Here is a 19110-nt window from a genome sequence, read left to right on the forward strand (position 1 = left end):
GGCCACCCTTTTAGATTACCTTTGGGAGAGCTTGGCAGAGGTTTGCATTTCTTAACCTCCTTTTTCACAATAGAATGGCAGTATGGCAGATGTGTCAAAGTGTGAGATCTGGAGTCAGACTGACTTGTGTCTGAATTCCAGCTTCTACTGTTTCCTAGTTGGAAAATAACATTTATTATATTTCTTCGAATCTAAGATGCCATTAGTTGGAACATATATCTTCATTTCAGAAAGCATAACATGTAAAAACAAAACCAAAAAGTATAGAACCAATAAATATGGCAATCTCTAAACATCAGTTTTTGTATCTGGAACATGGGAACGATGATAATGATAGCTAGCTAACTTATACAGTTGTGAAGAATAAATGAGATTATCTCTGTAAAGCCCTTGGCATGTATGACCCATAATAGGTGCTTAGTAAAGGTTAGCTCTTATTACTTTGTTGTCATTATTCCTATGCTGCATGACTTTTTTTTTTTTTTTTTTTTTGCGTGACAGAGTCTTGCTCTATCACCCAGACTGGTCACTGCAACTTCTCACGCTGGGCTTAAGTGATCCTCCCACCTCAGCCTCCCAAGTAGCTGGGACCACAGGCATGCACCACTATGCCCAACTAGTTTTTTGTACTTTTAGTAGAGACAGGGTTTTGCCATGTTGCCCAGGCTGCTCTTGAACTCATGAGCTCAAGCGATCTGCCTGCCTCGGCCTCCTAAAGTGTTGAGATTACAGGCGTGAGCTACTGCATCCAGCCACACGATAATTCTTATACAGGAGAAAAGATCTTTCAGATTAAAAGAAAGGTTAAGAAAAAGTATTGCTGTCAATGCTATTAGCAAGCAATCTAGCAGACATAGTATCAGATACCCAGTTTAAACCATTCATATATTATCTTCATAATTTTTGTCATAACTATATTATCACATACTGTTGTCATTTAGTCATATCTTATTTCCCTGAGCTTGTATCTACTTAGTGTTTTAAGTCATTCATTTATTCTTTTTTTTTTTTTATTATAAAGAGATAGGGTCTCCCTTTGTTGCCCAAGCTGGTCTCCAACTCCTAGGCTCAAGCGATCCTCCTGCCTTGGCCTCCCAAAGTGTTGGGATTACAGGCGTGAGCCACCACGCCCAGCTAAGTCATTTATTTTAAACATAAATGTATTTAAAAGGAAATTTTATGACTATTGTAAAGGAAAACTAGTTTGACTTGCTACAAATAGAATATGGGTCTATAGTCCTTTATCTCAAACCCTAACATATATTTCAGAATTCAGATGTTTTTTAATTTTAAAAATGTGACATAGTGTGTGTGTATATATATCATATACTATATTACTTTCCTTTTGGTATCTGAGGTAGAATCCCCTTAATCAGATACATTAATGCTTTTCTCCGGTTAACTCTCTGAATATTCAGATTAAGTGGGGTAAAGTAGGATGAAGACTGTAAATAGCCTGTGTCAGCACAGGTCATGTTTTACTGCCAGATGAGTCCAGGTCAGGTCAGCTTTGCCACCAAAAGATTTACATCTTTTGTTACAACATCACATCACTTTTAAAAAAAAGATTGTCTGGGCATGGTGGCACACACATGTAATCCCAGCACTTTGGAAGGCCAAGGCTGATGGATTGCTTGAGCCCTTGGTCAATATGGTGAAATCCTGTCTCCAACAACAGCAACAACAAAATTTAGGTGGGGAGGTGCACAAGCCTATAGTCTCGGCTACTTGGGGGCTGAGCGGGGAGGATCACTTGAGCCTGGGAGGTCAAAGCTCAGTGAGCTGTGATCATACCACTACACTCCAGCCTGGGCAACAGAATGAGACCCTGTCTCACAAAGAAAAAATAAGGTTACAGAAATTTTTTTGTTTTCAGTGCTTTTTGATATCAGAATTAAGGATAAGGCAATTAAAGTGAGAAAAGTTAATGATTTTAAATTTTAGCTCGATACTCTTATTTGCTGAGGTCTCTAAACCTGAGGCCTGCTTATCTTTTGTTACAAATGTGGCTAGTGTGAGATTAGTGAGAATAAGAGAGGGGTTAAGGACACATTTACTCTAAACTGAGATTTTCCTTCTTAATTTAATGCTTATACCATTAGGGTGTGTTGGACCTAATTGATTTTTTGCATTTCTTTTTTGAGCATTTCTAACTACTTATAAAGATTGCTATTTTAGGACCTTTATTCTTTCTTAGAGGTCTTGTACAGAACAAAGAGAGCAATTACTTATTTAAAAAATTCAACAGGGTTGGGTGTGATGGCTCACATTTGTAATCCCAGCACTTTGAGAGACTGAGGTGGGAGGATTGCTTGAAGCCAGGAGTTCAAGACCAGCTCGGTCAACAAAGCGATATCCTGTCTCTATAAAAGGTTTTAAAAAAATTAGCTGGGTGCTGTGGTGTGCACCTGTAGCCTCTAATAGTGAGGAGGCTGAGACAGGAGGATTGCTTGAGTTTGAGACTACAGTGAGGTATGATTGCACTACTGCACTCCAGCCTGGGCAACAGAGTGAGACCCTGTCTAAAAAAAAAAAAAAAAAAAAAAATCAACAAAATGTATTCTCTTGCAATTATGCATGTAGGTCTGTTGGGGCCTTTTAAAATCTAAGGTATATTATAGATCTAGTGATTGTACATTTTCACTATCTTGTAACAATTTGCTGTCGATTATCCTAGGAATTATTTTATCATTACTCATTAGTTATTATGTTGTAAAAAAGACTAATATGAAAACAGAAGAATGATAAAATCATGTAGTTTTGCATGATTTTTCATGAAAAGCTATATAAAAAGTCTAGACACACATCTTTGTAGTCTTTTTTAAAGCTTTCACTGAATACAATTGATAATTCATAATTTTTAAATTTTCTGTCCACAATGGTAAAGGGAAGAAAATTGCCAATAAAACAATTACTGAGACACATTGGAAGACAAATGCAGAGAGACAGATAGCAGCACTCTAGACCAGTTCTGTCCAATAGAAATAAAATGCAGTCACCTATGTACTCTTGTATTTTCTGGTAGATAAATTGGCAAAATACAGGTGACATTAATAGTACAGTTTATTTAAACCAGTATTTAAGGTAGTATCATTTTATCATGTAATCAAGATAAAATTACCAATGAGATCTTTTATATCCATTTTTACATGCTAATTCTTAGAAATCTGGTGTTTATTTTTCACTTTGTAGCATATCTCAGTTCAGACCTGCCACATTTCAGGTGCTCAATAGCTACATATGGCTAGTGGTTGCCATATTGGACAGCATAGCTCTAGACTTTAATGATGATGGTGAAATATAAGAGGAATTTCGGGACTGGGCACAGTAGCTCACGTAATCCCAGCACTTTGGGAAACCGGGGAGGGCAGATCACTTGAGGTCAGGAGTTCGAGACCAGCCTGGCCAACATGGTGAGACCCCCCGTCTCTACTAAAAATAGCAGTAAATTAGCTGGGCATGGTGGCGCATGCCTGCTAATACTAGCTACTAGGGAGGCTGAGGTGGGAGGATTGCTTGAACCAGGGAGGCAGAGGTTGCAGTGCGCTGAGATCATTCGTTATTGCACTCCAGCCAGGATGACAGAGTGAGACTCCATCTCATAAAAAAAAAAAAAAAAGAGGAATTTCAGACTGTGAACCTTCAGTTGATGTATTCTAGATATGTTTTCCTGAAACCCAAGGATTACAGAACAATAGGTTTTTAAGGAGAGAAAGGAAATGTATCTGGTATGGTATGCTTATCTAGTAAGTCATTCAACAGGAAAGACTTCATCCCACAGTATTTTATAATAAGAACTTAAATCTCTCATTTTGCTAAGAGTACACATGACCAGTGTTCCTTCATTTTCTGTTGTATTTGTGCGCCAAAATTTACTTTATACAATTTGTAAGGGGATAGGTGCTGAAGGTGGGTGTGTGTATACAAAGATAAGAAGGCAATAGGTGATGTCAAAGAAAAAGCCACTGGAATTGATCATTTGAATTTGTATTTATAAACCTAAGAATGAAAATGTTTTGCAGCTGGGTGCGGTGACTCATGCCTGTAATCCCAGCACTTTGGGAGGCTGAGGTGGGCGGATCACTTGAGGTCAGGAGTTCGAAACCAGCCTGGCCAATATGGTGAAACCCTGTCTCTACTAAAAATATGAAAAAATGGCCGGGCGCGGGACTCACACCTGTAATCCCAGCACTTTGGGATGCTGAGGCGGGCGGATCATGAGGTCAGGAGATTGAGACCATCCTGGCTAACACAGTGAAACCCCGTCTCTACTAAAAATACAAAAAATTAGCCGGGCGTGGTGGCGGATGCCTGTAGTCCTAGCTACTCGGGAGGCTGAGGCAGGAGAATGGTGTGAACCTGGGAGGCGGAGCTTGCAGTGAGCCAAGATCGTACCACTGCACTGCAGTCTGGGCAACAGAGCAAGACTCTGTCTCAAAAAAAAAAAACAAAAAACAAGAAATGAAAAAATTAGGTGGGTGTGGTTGCAGGCGCCTGTAATCCCAGCTACTTGGGAGGTTGAGGCAGGAGAATCGCTTGAACCTTGGAGGCAGAGGTTGCAGTGAGCCGAGATCACACTACTGTACTCCAACCTGGGCGTCAGAGCGATACTCTGTCTCAAAAATAAAAAGAAAGAAAAAGAAAATGTTTCGCAATTAAGGTGCAAAGAAAATGGCTGTACTTCTTTGTTCAGCAAAATTATGAGTTGTCTAAAGTTTTTTAAGGTACTGCATTTTGATGGTGCAAATACAAGAAAAAGAACCAGCAGTATTGATGAGCTAGAACCTATTAGAGATACAGCTTAAATTTGGAATTAGTATTTACAAGATGGATGTATTCCAGATTTATGCATAATAGCTGGTGAACAGCTGGTTGCATTCAAAGGACATTGCTCATTTCAGGTGTGTATACCTTCAAAACCTAGAAAATATGGAATAAAAATTTGGATTTGCCATGTTTATATTCTTATTTTCATTTTTATTTTGTTTTATTTATTTATTTTTTTAGAGACAGAGTATTGCTCTGTTGCCCAGGCTAGAGTACAGTGACATGATCATGGTTCACTGTAACCTTGAACCCTTGGGCTCAAGTAATCCTCCCACCCACCTCAGTCTCCCAAGTAGTTGTGACTACAGGTGTTGGACCACATCCAGCTAATTTTTAAATTTTTTGTAGTGACAGAATCTTTCTATGTTGCCCAGGCTGGTCTAGAACTCCTGGCTTCAAGCAATCCTCCCGCCTCAGCCTCCCAAAGTGCTGGGATTACAAGTGTGAGCCATTGTGCCTGGTCTTCTTATTTAAAGTTTTATGATGTTATTTTACATTACCTTGTCATCTGTAAATTGTTTGTAAAATGATTTTAGACTACAAAAGATATAAAGTATTCATAGGACCCAGGCAGTAATGATGATGACTGTTTTTCCTGGTATACTGAGGGTTAATCAGGATGTTTGCAAGAAAATTGAAAAGAATATAACTTTTCTATTATGATGGAACAAAATTTGATGCATTTGTTCAATCTGCCACGATAACTCTGAGTCCAATCATTTATTTTTTCTACTATCAACTTTAAAAATGTTTCCCAAGACTGGAACATGCTTGAGATAATTTTAGGTAGTAGTTGAAATTCAGTGAAATACTTAAATAGCACTAAATTCAGTGAAATTCAGTGAAATATTAAATAACACTGAAGTTACCGTGGCAGACTGAACACATGCATCAAATTTTGTTCCTTCCCCAAAACTCTACTAAACTATAGAAAAGGTATTTTATAATACATAAATCCATAAACAGGAGAGTACCTAATAGCAACAAAACTTTCAAAGCTGGAAAGCGGATGGTTGAGATAGCTAACTTAGCAGATTCCAGAGGCAGATTTCAAATTGGTGGTGGGAGAAGCACAAGTAACTCAAGAACCAAGGGTGAAGGGACAGGTAGCCAAAATAAAGAGGTTTGGGTGAGAGCTGTATGAAAATTAGTTAGATCCCTAGATCCTATGCTGTGGGGTAATTGCTCCTCCTCCACCGTAGTCTGAGGTTTATCCTTTAAGAGAGAGTAGAACACCCAGTCTGGGGGGGTTGTGGGTGCTGTACTAAAGAAGAGGGATGAGTTCAGAAGCCCTGGTGTTCTTGGCTTCAGAACACTGGGGCCAGGCCCTGTAGTCAGGATACTGGAAAACTTTCTTTGGGCACTCTGACCAGTCCAAGAAGAAAGATGTAACGTGACCGAGTTGAAGGTTCACCCTGCAAAATTCCCTGCAGATGACCCACTGTGAAGCCCCTTGTCTATAATTCCCAGTCATGCACTTATAATTGGTGCTCAGCTCTTTAGCAGGTCCCACTTGCATTTGTGAGCGAGGATCGCTAGATTTCTGAGGAAAGTCTCTCATGCAGAAGTTAGAGACTAAAAGGAACAAAGGGGGAAAATCAGCTTGGAAGAAACTAAAAAACAAAAAAGCTATCAGAATCCTCAGAAATAAAGGATATTGCATCTTTGAAACAAAAATAGGATGCTATTAAAAAAGAACAGATGATGTTAAAGAGCTCTTGAAATTAAGAACATGTTGGCAAACATAATTTTAATTGTTTTTGTTTTCAGTTCTTTTGGTGGTTACATTCATAACTATAAATAGTATGCTTATACCGTTATATCTTGTCAGTTTATTTTTCCATGGGGACCTCATGATGTAACAGTATCATCTGTCATTGCTCATAAATGCCTTATTTGAATTGAAAAGGAAGATAAACTATTTAGTGAATAGCTATTTCTGTAAAGTGTAAAGTTTGGTCTTTTTTTTTTTGCTGAGGTCTTTTAATAAAGCTCCTCCTGCCTGTCACACATCATAAGCAGAGTAGGACATCGGTGTTTGGCTTCAGGCTTTGCATTTTCAAGGCTATTGAATGATAGCTTCATTTCTGAGGTCAAGTCTGGATTTGTGGGGGGCCTGGTAGCTGTCATAGTAGCTGAGCCTCCCTATTGCATTGTTTATGAAAACTATTTTGACTATGATCTACAATAAGAAATGTGTTATAGCATATCCGTAGATATGTATATATCTCTCTGTATATATCCATTTGTATCTATCTCAAATCTTAATTCTTTGGACTAAAGTGACTTTTTTCTTTTTAATTTTTAATTTAATTTAATTTAATTTAATTTTTTTGAGACAGGATCTCTGTTGCCCAGGCTGGAGTACGGTGGAACTCCTGGGCTCAAGCAGTCCTCCCGCCTCATCCTTCCAAAGTGTTGGGATTACACATGGGAGCCACAGCACATGGCCTAGGTTGACTTTCTCTATAATCTAAACTGATGTGTTTTCTTTCTTGGTGTAGGCAGTCGACAAGTACTTTAAGCTTCCTCATGCTTCCAGTAAACCACCCCGGATTTCAGGAAGCCTTGTGGACACTTCATATAAAACATTAAGATTTGCATTCAGAGCATCACTAAAAACTGCCATCTATCGAATAACTACTACATTTGGTGAACATCTGAAGTAAGTTTACCTGTTTTGATCCATGATGAGACCCCTTCTGGGGAACTTTCCTTAGAAACAGGTGTGGGAATGATGAGGCTCATGTGTTGAAAGTGTTCTCTTGGGACCTTGATGATTCTCATTGGGAACTTACAGCTTGGATGTGGACTTAATATTTATATTTTAATATCTGGCCTATCCTAAAGCTTTGGGGATTTCTTTCAAATGGACAAAAGAGGACAGAAAGTTATAAATGCAGCAAATTTAATTATATATATATATATATATTTTAATTACCAAAAGATCCTTAAGGGAGAAAAAAGGGCAGAAAATCCGGGTACCTTTCCAGAAAAGTGTATTAAAACAATTCTGTTGTTATATCTTGGTCAGCAAACTGAAGACTTGGGGTGAGCAAAGTATTCCAGAAATGAATCCCTGGTGCTTTGTGATTCATGCTGGAAAAACACCGACAGATCACAACACCTTGAGAAACAGAACCAGAGAGAAAACCACAAATGCCAAGCCTGTTTATATTTAGTTTTATTGATGTTTACTGCTTTCCTCTTGTGAAATGATCTAGCTAGGCAGGATGAGGGATACTAGCTTAGTAACTAAACTATATTTGTATTTATCATAATTATAAATGAACTTTAGAAGACACGAGAGATTGCTCTGCTGTTTTTGTTTGCAATCAATGAATAGTTTAAGACTTCCAATTTAAATTAAAGTTAAATAAAGTTAAAAATTCAATTTGTCAGTCACCCTAGCCACATTTGAAGTACTTAATAACTACATGTGTTTAGTAGCTAATGTATTGGATAACAGAAGTATAAAATCTTTCCCTAATTCTAGAAAGTTTTATCAGATAATGCTATTCGACAATTCACTTAGAACTTTATGTTTTTTCATTTACTCTTTTCAAATACCCTGTGAAGTGTAGAAATTATCATAATTGTACAGATATGAAAACTGAGGCACAGAGATGTTAAAACTTGCCTGATAGCACAATCTAGTGCATGTCAAACATGAACCTGAAATCAGGTCTTTCTTACTCTTAAAAATCTTTCATCTTTATCTACAACACTAGACTGCCTCCAAGATATAAATTAATATGTAGGACACATTCAGAAAATACTGATGAGTGTAAAGAATGAAATAAATATGACGTATATTAATGATAGAACAAAAGCAAGGAGAAGGGCATACCCGTAGACCTTGCCTGACTGTGCTCATGGCCAGGCAGGGGGGACATTGTATGCGAGATTAATTTGAAGTTCCTGCCAGCTTTAGCCAGCTTAATCAGTGGCTGGATAAATAGCAGGACTGTAACATTGCCCTGGGGGAAAAACGGCAAGAAGAAAAGGGGAGCATAGGGATTTATTAGATGAGAAAGAGCTATAGGCCGGGCACAGTGGTCCATGCCTGTTATCCCAGCTCTTTGGGAGGCCGAGGTGGGTGGATCACCTGAGGTCAGGAGTTTGAGACTAGCCTGGCCAACATGGTGAAACCCCGTCTCTACTAAAAATACAAAAATTAGCTGGGTGTGGTGGTGCTCACCTGAAATCCCAGCTACTCAGGAGGCTGAGGCATGAGAATCGCTTGCACCCAGGAGGTGGAGGTAGCAGTGAGCTGAGATCGTGCCACTGTACTCCAGCATGGGCAACAGAGTGAGACTCTGTCTCAAAGAAAAAAAAAAGAGATATAGATGACTGATTAAAAATTATGAGAATGGGCCGGGCGCAGTGGCTCACGGCTGTAATCCCAGCACTTTGGGAGGCCGAGGCGGGCAGATTATCCGAGGTCAGGAGTTTGAGTACAGCCTGGCCAACATGATGAAACCCCTTCTCTACCAAAAATACAAAAATTAGCTGGGTGTGGCATCAGGCAACTATAATCCCACCTACTCCAGAGGCTGACACAGGAGAATCACTTGAACCCGGGAAGTGGAGGTTGCAGTGAGCCAATATTGCACCATTGCACTCCAGCCTGGGCAACAGAGCAAGACCCTGCCTCAAAAATAATAAATAAATATACAAATAAAATAAAAATTGTGAGAAGGAAATTCTGCCTTAGTTTCTTTTCTCTGAAAAGAGCCATATTTTATATATGCGTCAAAGTTGATAAAATCAGTGGAGGCTATTTGTACAAATGTAGGATAATGTCGTATAGTGGAAAGAATGTTAGATCTGGAGTTAAAATATCTGGATTTCTGTCTGCTTACATCATGGCTATCTGTGATTGTGAGCAAGTTTCCTAGTGTTTTAAGTAACTCACCCAAGATTATGCAGGTAGTGAGTTGCAGAACCAGGATTCAGATGCAAATCTTCCTAACCCTAGGGTTCTGTCTGTAGTGTCTGTACTCCTAACCAATAGACTGGTGTTTCCCCTAACTTCTGAATCTTTCTGATACAGCTTATGTCCCCATGAAAGGGAGCGTTCTCACACCCACTTGGTTTCATTTGTTGTTAGTGAAGATAAAATGGATCATACATAGGTAAAGCCCACTGTGCAGTCTACATTATCGTGATGCTTATTACTGTATAATACCTGATTATTCACTATTCAAAGCTCTACCTCTGAGAACTAGGTATAAATGAAGTTAGCTTTGAGCTCTGAAAATCAACTAACAAACACAGGCTACTCATTGGAGACATTCAACACTATTTACTCATTTTTTAAAAGATAAATTATATTGTGTATATTTGAGATTTATAACATGGGGTTTACATATAAAATGTTTACTGTTGTGAAGTAAATTAACATGTCTGTCATCTCACATAGTTACTTTCTTGTGTGTATGTCAAGGGCAGCTAAAATCTGCTTATTTAACAAAAATATCTAGTACAATACAATTTTGTCAGCCATAGTCCTCATGTTATACATTAGGTCTCTAGACTTGTTCATCCTACATGTGTGCAACTTTCTATCCTTTGACCTACATCTCCCCATTCCCTGCCACCTCCCATTTACTCCTAATTTAGGCTAATTTAATTCTGGTTTTCCAGCCTATAACATATCAAAAAAATTTTTTTTGAGTCCGGGTCTTTCTCTGTTGCCCAGGCTATAGTCAGTGACAAGATCATAGCATAGTTCACTGCAGCCTCAAACTCCTGAGCTCAAGCAGTTCTCCTGCCTGAGCCTCCCAAAATGTTGGGATTACAGGTGTGAGCCACCATGCCTAGCCCATATCAAAATGTATTTGAGGAGCAGAGATTGCTACTAGAGTCAGGAGTCCTAACAGTAAATTGTAAGGGACACTTTACTGCCTGCTAGCAGAGAGAACTGTCATGGGAAAGTCACAGGTTTGGTGTTTGAGAGAGTTTCAGAGCCATTAAATTAGAGAAGACAGCCTCACTGGCACCTAGAGGCCATCTTTGTGCAGTCAAATACTTGAAATGGTTCAATTAGAGGGTACATGGTTCAAGAAAGTAAAGATGTCTATAAGACATTTTAGGATGATTCATAACAAAATTATTAAAATAAGACTGTTTTGGCACTTTAAAAAGCGGTGACCTATTCAAGAACTAGAAAACCGGAATCTTTCATTATATTCAATTTTTGCCCAGAAGTTTAAGAGGAAGTGTTATACTAGTTTCAGTATATATTTGCCCTAATTTTGTCAAGGTAATATATTTTTGTGATAGTGAGGGTGGAGAGAGAACTCAGTGTGCCCATCTAAAACATAACTTATGTTCAAAGGGAGAAGTAAATCTAAACCACCAAGCTGTTACCTTTGAAAGTAATTAATGGAATCTATTGTGTTTTAACCAAACATTTAAGTTTAAAGGATTTTGTATTGAAGGCAGTTCAGATACTCTGCAGCTCAAAGATAATGTTGGAATCTGGTTTAAATAAAATAATAAAATCCAGAAAATCTACTGCAAGGCCTGGAACTCTGCACAGCAGGTTCCATCGCAGAGCAGGTTAAAGTCAATGCCTTCACTTGTCAGTCTTAATTTGCTTTGGTCTTTTAGAAGATAGAAGCATGCCATTACTGAATACAAGCCCTCCTCTTCATTAGATTAAAAAGACTTTTCATCCAGCTTTTTCAGAAATACTAAAGAAGTGAAGATTTCTATTCATTTTTAATTGTTTTGAAAAATATTGACTCTGTGCTCTGTGGTTCACTTAATATGCTTAATGTAAAATAAAGCTTATGCTTTGAATTTATGTTTCATTTAGTGCTGTGCAAGCATCTGCAGAACATCAGAAAAGACTTCAACAGTTCTTGGAGTTCAAAGAATAGTTAAGTAATATAAACTGTGTTCATTACACTGCTGATACAACTACAGATGGGACAGTAAATGTTCAGCATTCTTGGATCAGAAGAAAACGGACTAATTAGATGCTTCCTTTGTCGTGGTGGTTGCTTTGAAAACTATACTTTAATGGGAGAAATCATGGAAAGAAATTCTCAACAGAATAACTGAAAACGGCCTTTTCTGTACCAATTGCTTTTTGTGTGTGTGGTATAATAAAATCTTTATTCAATTTTACAGAAGCATTGAAGGCAGTCGAAATGTCTCTAGCTCATATAACTTAATAATAATAACTAAAAAACTTTTAGAATTTACTTTTGAAAAGAGGGAAGCCAGTTCTGAAATGAGTATAGGTTGACTTCATAGTCTTCTTAATTAAGAGTTTAGCTCTTTGTAAACTCAAAATACATAAACTTTTTAAGTGTAGTTTCATTTACTGAAGGATAAAAATGGTAACAGTGCAGCAAAATTCACGGAAAAAATATTGTCTAAAGGACATATTTTGTTAATCTGTTAGGTTGTGTTTTTGTTTCCAGGGACAAATTAAATTTGTATGATTACCCAAAAAAGGGTCTCAGTTTACAGATGCTAACTCTATATAAAGGAATGTGGAAAAACTCAGTTCTTAAGTTACAAGATTAAAAATTCACATTTGATCTTTAAGAAACAATTGACTGACATCTATGAATTTATTTTGTATCATGCTAGTAAACACCGAGTATTAATGTATGGGTATTTTCCCAGCTAGTTTTGCTTTCTTTTTCCAGAACAAAACATTAAGTGATTGCAGAGTTTTTCAAGCAAGAGAAAAAGGTTTGCAAAAAAACCCAGGAAATGTTCCCTTTTTTCCCCACCTTTCATCTTCATTAGATCAAATTCTGTGAAACTTGTCTGGTCTCTCAAAGGGAGCAGCCTCTGTAGTGTTAAATGGCTAATTAAAATAGGAAGATCTTTATAGTCAGAAACAACTTAGTCATCAAATAGCAAGTGAAACCAAAACGTCAGAGGGATTACTGTACTTGGAAGTATGCTGTGTGTCCCAAATGTGAACAAAGTATTGTTAGAATTTATTAGATCAGCTTCTTTGGAGATCAAAGATTGGAAATCCTAGTCATAGATATTCACTGGACTAGCTTTGGACTGAAATGCTCCTTTGTAATTCTTTTCCTTCTAGTGTCCCAAAATATTTTATTTAAAGTCAGCACAGTATTGTATATGAATCTTTAATGTGGTATCATATATGTCTATTTTTGTCTGATTCATCAATGTATTATTATATCTTTATAATTGAATATTTTAGCTCTGGGTCCTGTTGCCCCTTCAACCTTCAACCAGTACATGCCAAATTATAAATGGGTGCTACTGGCCTTGAGCGTATCTCTGTGGGACAGTTCCCCGATTGTCAAGTGTTTAGATATGTAGGCTATTGCCATTTGTTTTTTGTTTTTGGTTTTGCTTTGTGTCTGAAGCTGAATTGATTTCTTTTGTTGAATGTGAAAGTTGAATTTCAAATGTAGTCATTTCTTATAGATGGCCAAGACAGAAAATTGTGGCTAGGTTGACTGAGAACTGTTGTATTCCATGTATTAACACAATTAAGCTTTTTATATTCCACTCTCTGTGCTGACCCTGGCTGAGGCATTTTGGGAGACAAGGACTCGAATCTTCTGCTTCCATTAAAGAAGAACTGTGGTATTCAACCCATTGGATTTCTGAGAATAAAGATAGGATGATTCCTTTGAACTTTGACTTACTTGTATAAAATGTCCAGCTAGGTTTAGGTTTTTGCCATTTCCTATATACTTTGGGTAAAACTACATTTGATGAGCAATGTGAATGTTTCTGAGAATGTTCATTCCTGTTTTCTCTCAAGAGAATATGCTGTGTACTAAATACAGGCCGCATAATGTCTGCCTGTTGAAGATCTGGAAACTGCCTCCCCAGATCTGTATTCTATTTAGTAGGTAAGGGGGTTTTCTTTTTCCCATTGTGTGTGGATAATCTACACACCACCTGTTGGAACTAGGGTGTTATTATGGGGAGCTCCTCCTGCGTACTAGGAGGAGGACCTTAGGGAGACCAAGAGGAGAGAAGCATTTCCTCTGATGAAGTCACATCCTGTCTGTGAGCCCACTGATGCTGTAACATTGGTCTGAAAGAGAGTGTTCTTCAAAAACCTTTCTCGGCTGTTAGTATAAAAACATGATGGTATCAGCTCTTAGCATGTTTGCTTGACCCTTATGGAAGGTATAAATCCACAGAACTTCTTTCCCAGAGAACTGGGAAATTGTCCTAGAAATAAACCTTGTACAGTTGAGTGGACATGGATAAGCAACAATTTGTTATTTTGCAGGATTTGTTCCTTGGTAATTGTTTGGTGTGTCATCCTATAAATATTCATGATAGTCTGTTTATATCCTTTTGTATATCATTGATACTGGATTGGGTAGAAAAATAAATTGGTGATTTTAAAAAATGGAACATTAATTGAAATATGTGTGTCTGTAAGGTCAATTATTTAATTTCTGGGCGGGGGTGGTGGTGGTGATGCTTCCTTAATCATTTCAGTTTAGTCTTAAGAGTTGTTGCTTATAAAACCTAAAAGAGCTGAACTTTTTGAGAAGTCAGCTTTTGCCCTTAGCTTAGACTGATTTGGTGGGTTTCATGGTAACTCTAAGGAGCCTGAATTCAGAAAGTCTCATTCCTTGTTGTCTCGGCTGACAAAACTAAACAAAGGGTGAAGGTGCTGAAAGCCATCTCTTAACAGAAGTTTCTTTTCTTGCCAAAATAGCGTTTCCAAACGGATCGTATTCCCCTAGGCTAACAGTTACGTCTGTCAACGTTGCTTAAATTAATCTGAACTTCACCTCTAGGTAGTTGAGGTACCTCAAACTACCTCTAGCTGTCCCAACCCATAGTTATCTTTCTTTACAACCAGATCGCTTAAAACAAAGATGACTTTCATTCATCAGTTAACAATCCAGCTATGCTTAACAAGCTGCTGACCGTTTTTAAGTAAGCAAAATCTTTATTAGGGCAAGAAAGGGGATGGATAAACACATACCTCTACAGTTCTGCCATGCTCCTAAGCAGCCTTGGCACAAATTGCTGTCATGATGGGCAAGTTGATGTGGAACTAGCTATCATTCACAAACCTTCACTGAGTGTCTCTTACGGCACAACAATTAGAAGTAAACTGAACAAGACAGTCCCTGCTCTCGAGGAGTTTATAATCTAATGGGTGGTATTTGAAACCTGTGCTTCAGAATCACCAGGAGTGCTTAGTAGCTGTGTGGAATCTGGGCTCCACGACACTGCAGATTTTGCTTCAAAAGGTCTGAGCTGGTTCCCAAGAGATCTAGTTTTTAATAAAAGTCTAAGCAGAATCACATTGTGAGAAGGGTTTATTCTAGATCAGACTTTAGCATGTATCAGAATCTCTTGAGGAGCTTATTAAAACAGATTCACTGTCCCCACCTCCAGAGTTTCTTTTCCTTCTATCCTTCCACAGGGTCTTGTTCTCTGTCACCCAGGCTGGAGTGCAGTGACGTACATGATCCTGGCCCACTGCAGCCTTGACCTCTCAGGCTCAAGCAATCCTCCCACATCAGCCTCCCAAGTAGCTAGGATCATACTGCACACCACCACGCCTGGCCATATTCTCTATTTTTTGTAGACACAAGGTCCCACTATTGCCCAGGCTGGTATCAAACTCCTGGGCTTAAGCAATCCACCCACCTCAGCCTCCCGAAGTGCTGGGATTACCGGTGTGAGCCACTGCACCGGCCTAGAGTTTCTGATTCAGTGAGTCTAGGGTGGGGCCCAGTAATTTGCATTTCTAGCACATCACCAGGTGATGCTGACGCTGCTCGTCCTGAGACCATACTTGGAGAACCACTGTTCTAGTGGATTGCTAATGTGTTCTCTCAGATGAGTGTCTGAAGCAATATGAACTATCATTTGCTGTAGAGTTCTTCCATCTGATTCAGTTATTGAAAAGCTTGAAGAGTACAGTTAAATCTCTAGGTAATGCAGGAATGCTGAGCAATGCTCAGGTGTTCAGATACTTATCTTGAAGTTGCAGCAGGTGACATGACATGGGTTGCCTTTTCACACTATTGTGTGCTGGTCCCTTTACCTGAATTTCTTCCTTTTTGGCAAACTTCCCATTTAGTCCTATTTAGAATGAACTTAACCATCATTATCATTAACCATAGCATGTCCTTAGATGTCCTGGTGCTAGCCCACTTTGTCACCCACCTCATTTTGCAGAGCTATGTGGCTGGACCACCCTCAAGTGCTCATGCTCTCCCTGCTCACATGTATTTTACCAGATTTTGAGTGTGCCTTGTAAGTGATTCTGGTGGTAAAGTGGTTCTGGAAGTCCCATAGAATGCCTGGCGGAGAAACAATCGAAGGTGATCTCTGAATCAGACTTTTACCTTGATAGTCGTTTGAAGATGTGTTTACTGTTGATTGGGTTATCCTTTTACCTCTCAAGCCATTAGTAACAGTGGTGTGTAGTCTTAAAACAAACAAACAAAATTAAACGCTAGTCTCTTCCTAACTATGTTATGATGTTTGGTTGCAAGGACACAACCTCTACCTCAATTAGGTTAAGCATAGAAAGGAGAGTTGATTCTGAGGGTACAGGAAAGTCTTGATGAGCACAAGTATAGATTCCAGACCCCAGGAAGAACCTGAAGAGCTCTCAGGGTCTCCTTCTCAGCTATTTTCTGCACATATGTTTTATTCTCCCTCCTTGCTTTCTGACACTCCATCCAGCTCCCGAGTTTCCAATGTAATAGAGACTGACCAACTGGTTCTGAATACCAACCAAATTCCTGATTGAAAGAAATTAGCCCAAATGGATGAAGTATCCAAGGGCCTAATTAGGCGTGAGGGACAAGGCCATGGTGTGCCAACATAGCTTCTACAAGCCTACCTTTGTTGATCAGGACGAGATGGAGAGTAGGGGCAGTTCCCAGAGCCTCCCAAGACAGAGGACAAAATTTGGGATTCAAGGCCTGCAAAGAGGAGCTGGCAAATCCCCTTGCCTTGGGTTGGGACCCCAAAGTGCTTCATCTTAGGAGGAAGGATGAAGAGGAAGTAGATGCCATAAACTAGTTGAGGGAGAATCCTCATTAAATTGGATTGAGATGATCTCTGTTTACCAGTATTTCCAGGCCCTAGCAGAAGCTATAATAAATTCTTTCTGAGGAACACAACACCCTAGGCCTCAATTACATCTGTAAACAAGTTTTCAAATATAGTGTCTACACACCTTTAAAAATAGGCTCAGGAAGAGACGGCACGACATGAATGAGAACCAACAAAAGCAATAGACAATAGATTGATCCATAGGGACTCTGCATGAGAGAGTTATCAGATATTAAAATAGTTACTACTGCTGTATTCAATGAGACTAAAAATTCTAATTCATTAGAGAACTGGAAACTATACATATACCATGTAATTTTTGGTCAGGTACTTATAAAACATTTATATGAAATTTGATAGAACCATGGAGAAAATCTAGAACAGAAACAGGATAACTAAAAATAAGAGGTCGATGGGTAGGTTTAATGGCAGATTAGACATAGCTGAAGATAGGTCAGAAGAAACTATCCAGAATAGAGCTTTGAAAGTCAAAAATATTAAAGTGCAGAAGACAGGTTAAAATAGATACAGTGAGAAAATGTGTAAGTGTAACTGGAATCCTGGAAGGAGAGGGAGATCTAATGGAACAGAAGCAGTTTTGAAGATACGAAACAGAGAACTTTCCAAACTTGAGACATCAAGCCACAGATTGAAAAAGCTTTATGAGCCCTAAACAGATAAATAAAAAGAACCCACACTGAACTACATCATAGTAAAGGCACTGAAAACCAAAGACAAAGACTTCAAAGTAGAGAGAAAAAAGACCACTTATCTTTTATTTTTGAGACAGGGTCTCGCTGTGTTACCCAGGCTGGAGTACAGTGACAGATCTTGGTTCACTGCAGCCTTGACCTCCCAGGCTCAAGCAATCCTCTCACCTCAGCCCCCTAGTAGCTGGGACTATAGGCATGTGCCACCATGCCCGGCTAATTTTTAAATTTTTTATAGGAACAGACTCTCACCACGTTGCCCAGGCTGGTCTCGAACTCCTGGGCTCAAGTGATCCCACCTCTGCCTCCCAAAGTGCTGGGATTACAGGTGCATCGTGCCTGGCAAAAGGCCACTTTCAAATAAGCAGCAATTCTCAACAAAAACAACTGAAGACAACGAAATGGACATTTTGCAGTGCTGAAAGGACTCTGCTAACCTAGAATTTTATACCCAGCATTAATGTTTTAAAATGGTGGGGAAATAAAGACTTTTTTTCAGACAAACAATAACAGAGAGTTCAACAGGCTGAGAGATTTCAACAATAGCTGAGAGATTTCATTGTAAGGATGGATATGTTGAAAGTAAAAGGATAGGAAAAGATAAACATGCAAACACTAAATGAAAACCGTTATAGCTAATGTAAGTTTTTGACAAAGTACACTTTAAGACAGAAAGCCTTACTAGAGATAAATAGGGGCACCTCAAAATAATAAAAGTTTTTTTTTAAAAAAAGGTTCATTTAATATGATACAGTTCTTTTTCTTTTTGTTGTTGTTGTTGAGACGGAGTCTCACTCTGTCACCCAGGCTGGAGTGCAGTGGCGCAATCTTGGCTCCCTGCAAGCTCTGCCTCCTAAGTTCACGCCATTCTCCTGCCTCAGCCTCCCGAGTAGCTGGGACTACTGGTGCCCGCCACTATGCCCAGCTAATTGTTTTTTGTATTTTTAATAGAGACGGGGTTTCACCATGTTAGCCAGGATGGTCTCCATTTCCTGACCTGGTGATCTTTCTGCCTCGGCCTTCCACAGTGTTGGGATTACAGGTGTGAGCCACTACACCTGGCCAATATGATACAGTTCTAAATGTTAATGCAACTTATATAGCCTCTAAGTACATAAAGCAGTATGGGCAAAAGATGAATGGGTGCTTCAAAAGAATTTATCTCAATGGCCTGTAAGAGAAATAAGCACCCTTAGTTATTAGGAAAATACAAACTTAAAATATAATGAGACACCACTACATACCCTGATATGGTTGGCTCTGTGTCCCCACCCAAATCTCATCTTGTAGCTCCCATAATTCCCACGTGTTATGGGAGGGACCCAGTGGGAGATAACTGAATCATGGGGGTGGATCTTTCCTGTGCTATTCTTGTGATAGTGAATGAGTCACATGACATCTGAGGGCTTTAAAAATGGGAGTTTATCTGCTCAAGCTCTCTCTTTGCCTGCTGCCATCCACCTAAGATGTGACTTGCTCCTCCTTGCCTTCCGCCATGATTGTGAGGCTC

At 38.9% G+C, this 19110-nt stretch overlaps 1 protein-coding gene and 1 non-coding gene across 3 annotated transcripts in view; both read left to right on the forward strand.

Annotated features, from left to right (window-relative positions):
* LOC105495087 (NDC1 transmembrane nucleoporin) overlaps positions 1-14211 on the forward strand; it is a 67390-nt gene extending 53179 nt beyond the window's left edge. For both annotated transcript variants that reach the window (XM_011764270.3, XM_011764271.3), the window contains exons 17-18: positions 7332-7492; positions 11654-14211. In XM_011764270.3, the coding sequence (XP_011762572.2) occupies positions 7332-7492; positions 11654-11717 (225 nt within the window). In that variant the 3' untranslated portion in view covers positions 11718-14211. The remainder of the gene's footprint in view (positions 1-7331; positions 7493-11653) is intronic.
* On the forward strand, positions 8670-8805 carry LOC112429048 (small nucleolar RNA SNORA58). The gene has a single exon (XR_003021185.1). It is a non-coding gene; the product is annotated as a small nucleolar RNA SNORA58 (small nucleolar RNA).
* Positions 14212-19110: the final 4899 nt, after the last annotated feature.

The sequence above is a fragment of the Macaca nemestrina genome, chromosome 1 (genome assembly GCF_043159975.1).
Source record: "Macaca nemestrina isolate mMacNem1 chromosome 1, mMacNem.hap1, whole genome shotgun sequence".
Lineage (NCBI taxonomy): Eukaryota > Metazoa > Chordata > Mammalia > Primates > Cercopithecidae > Macaca > Macaca nemestrina.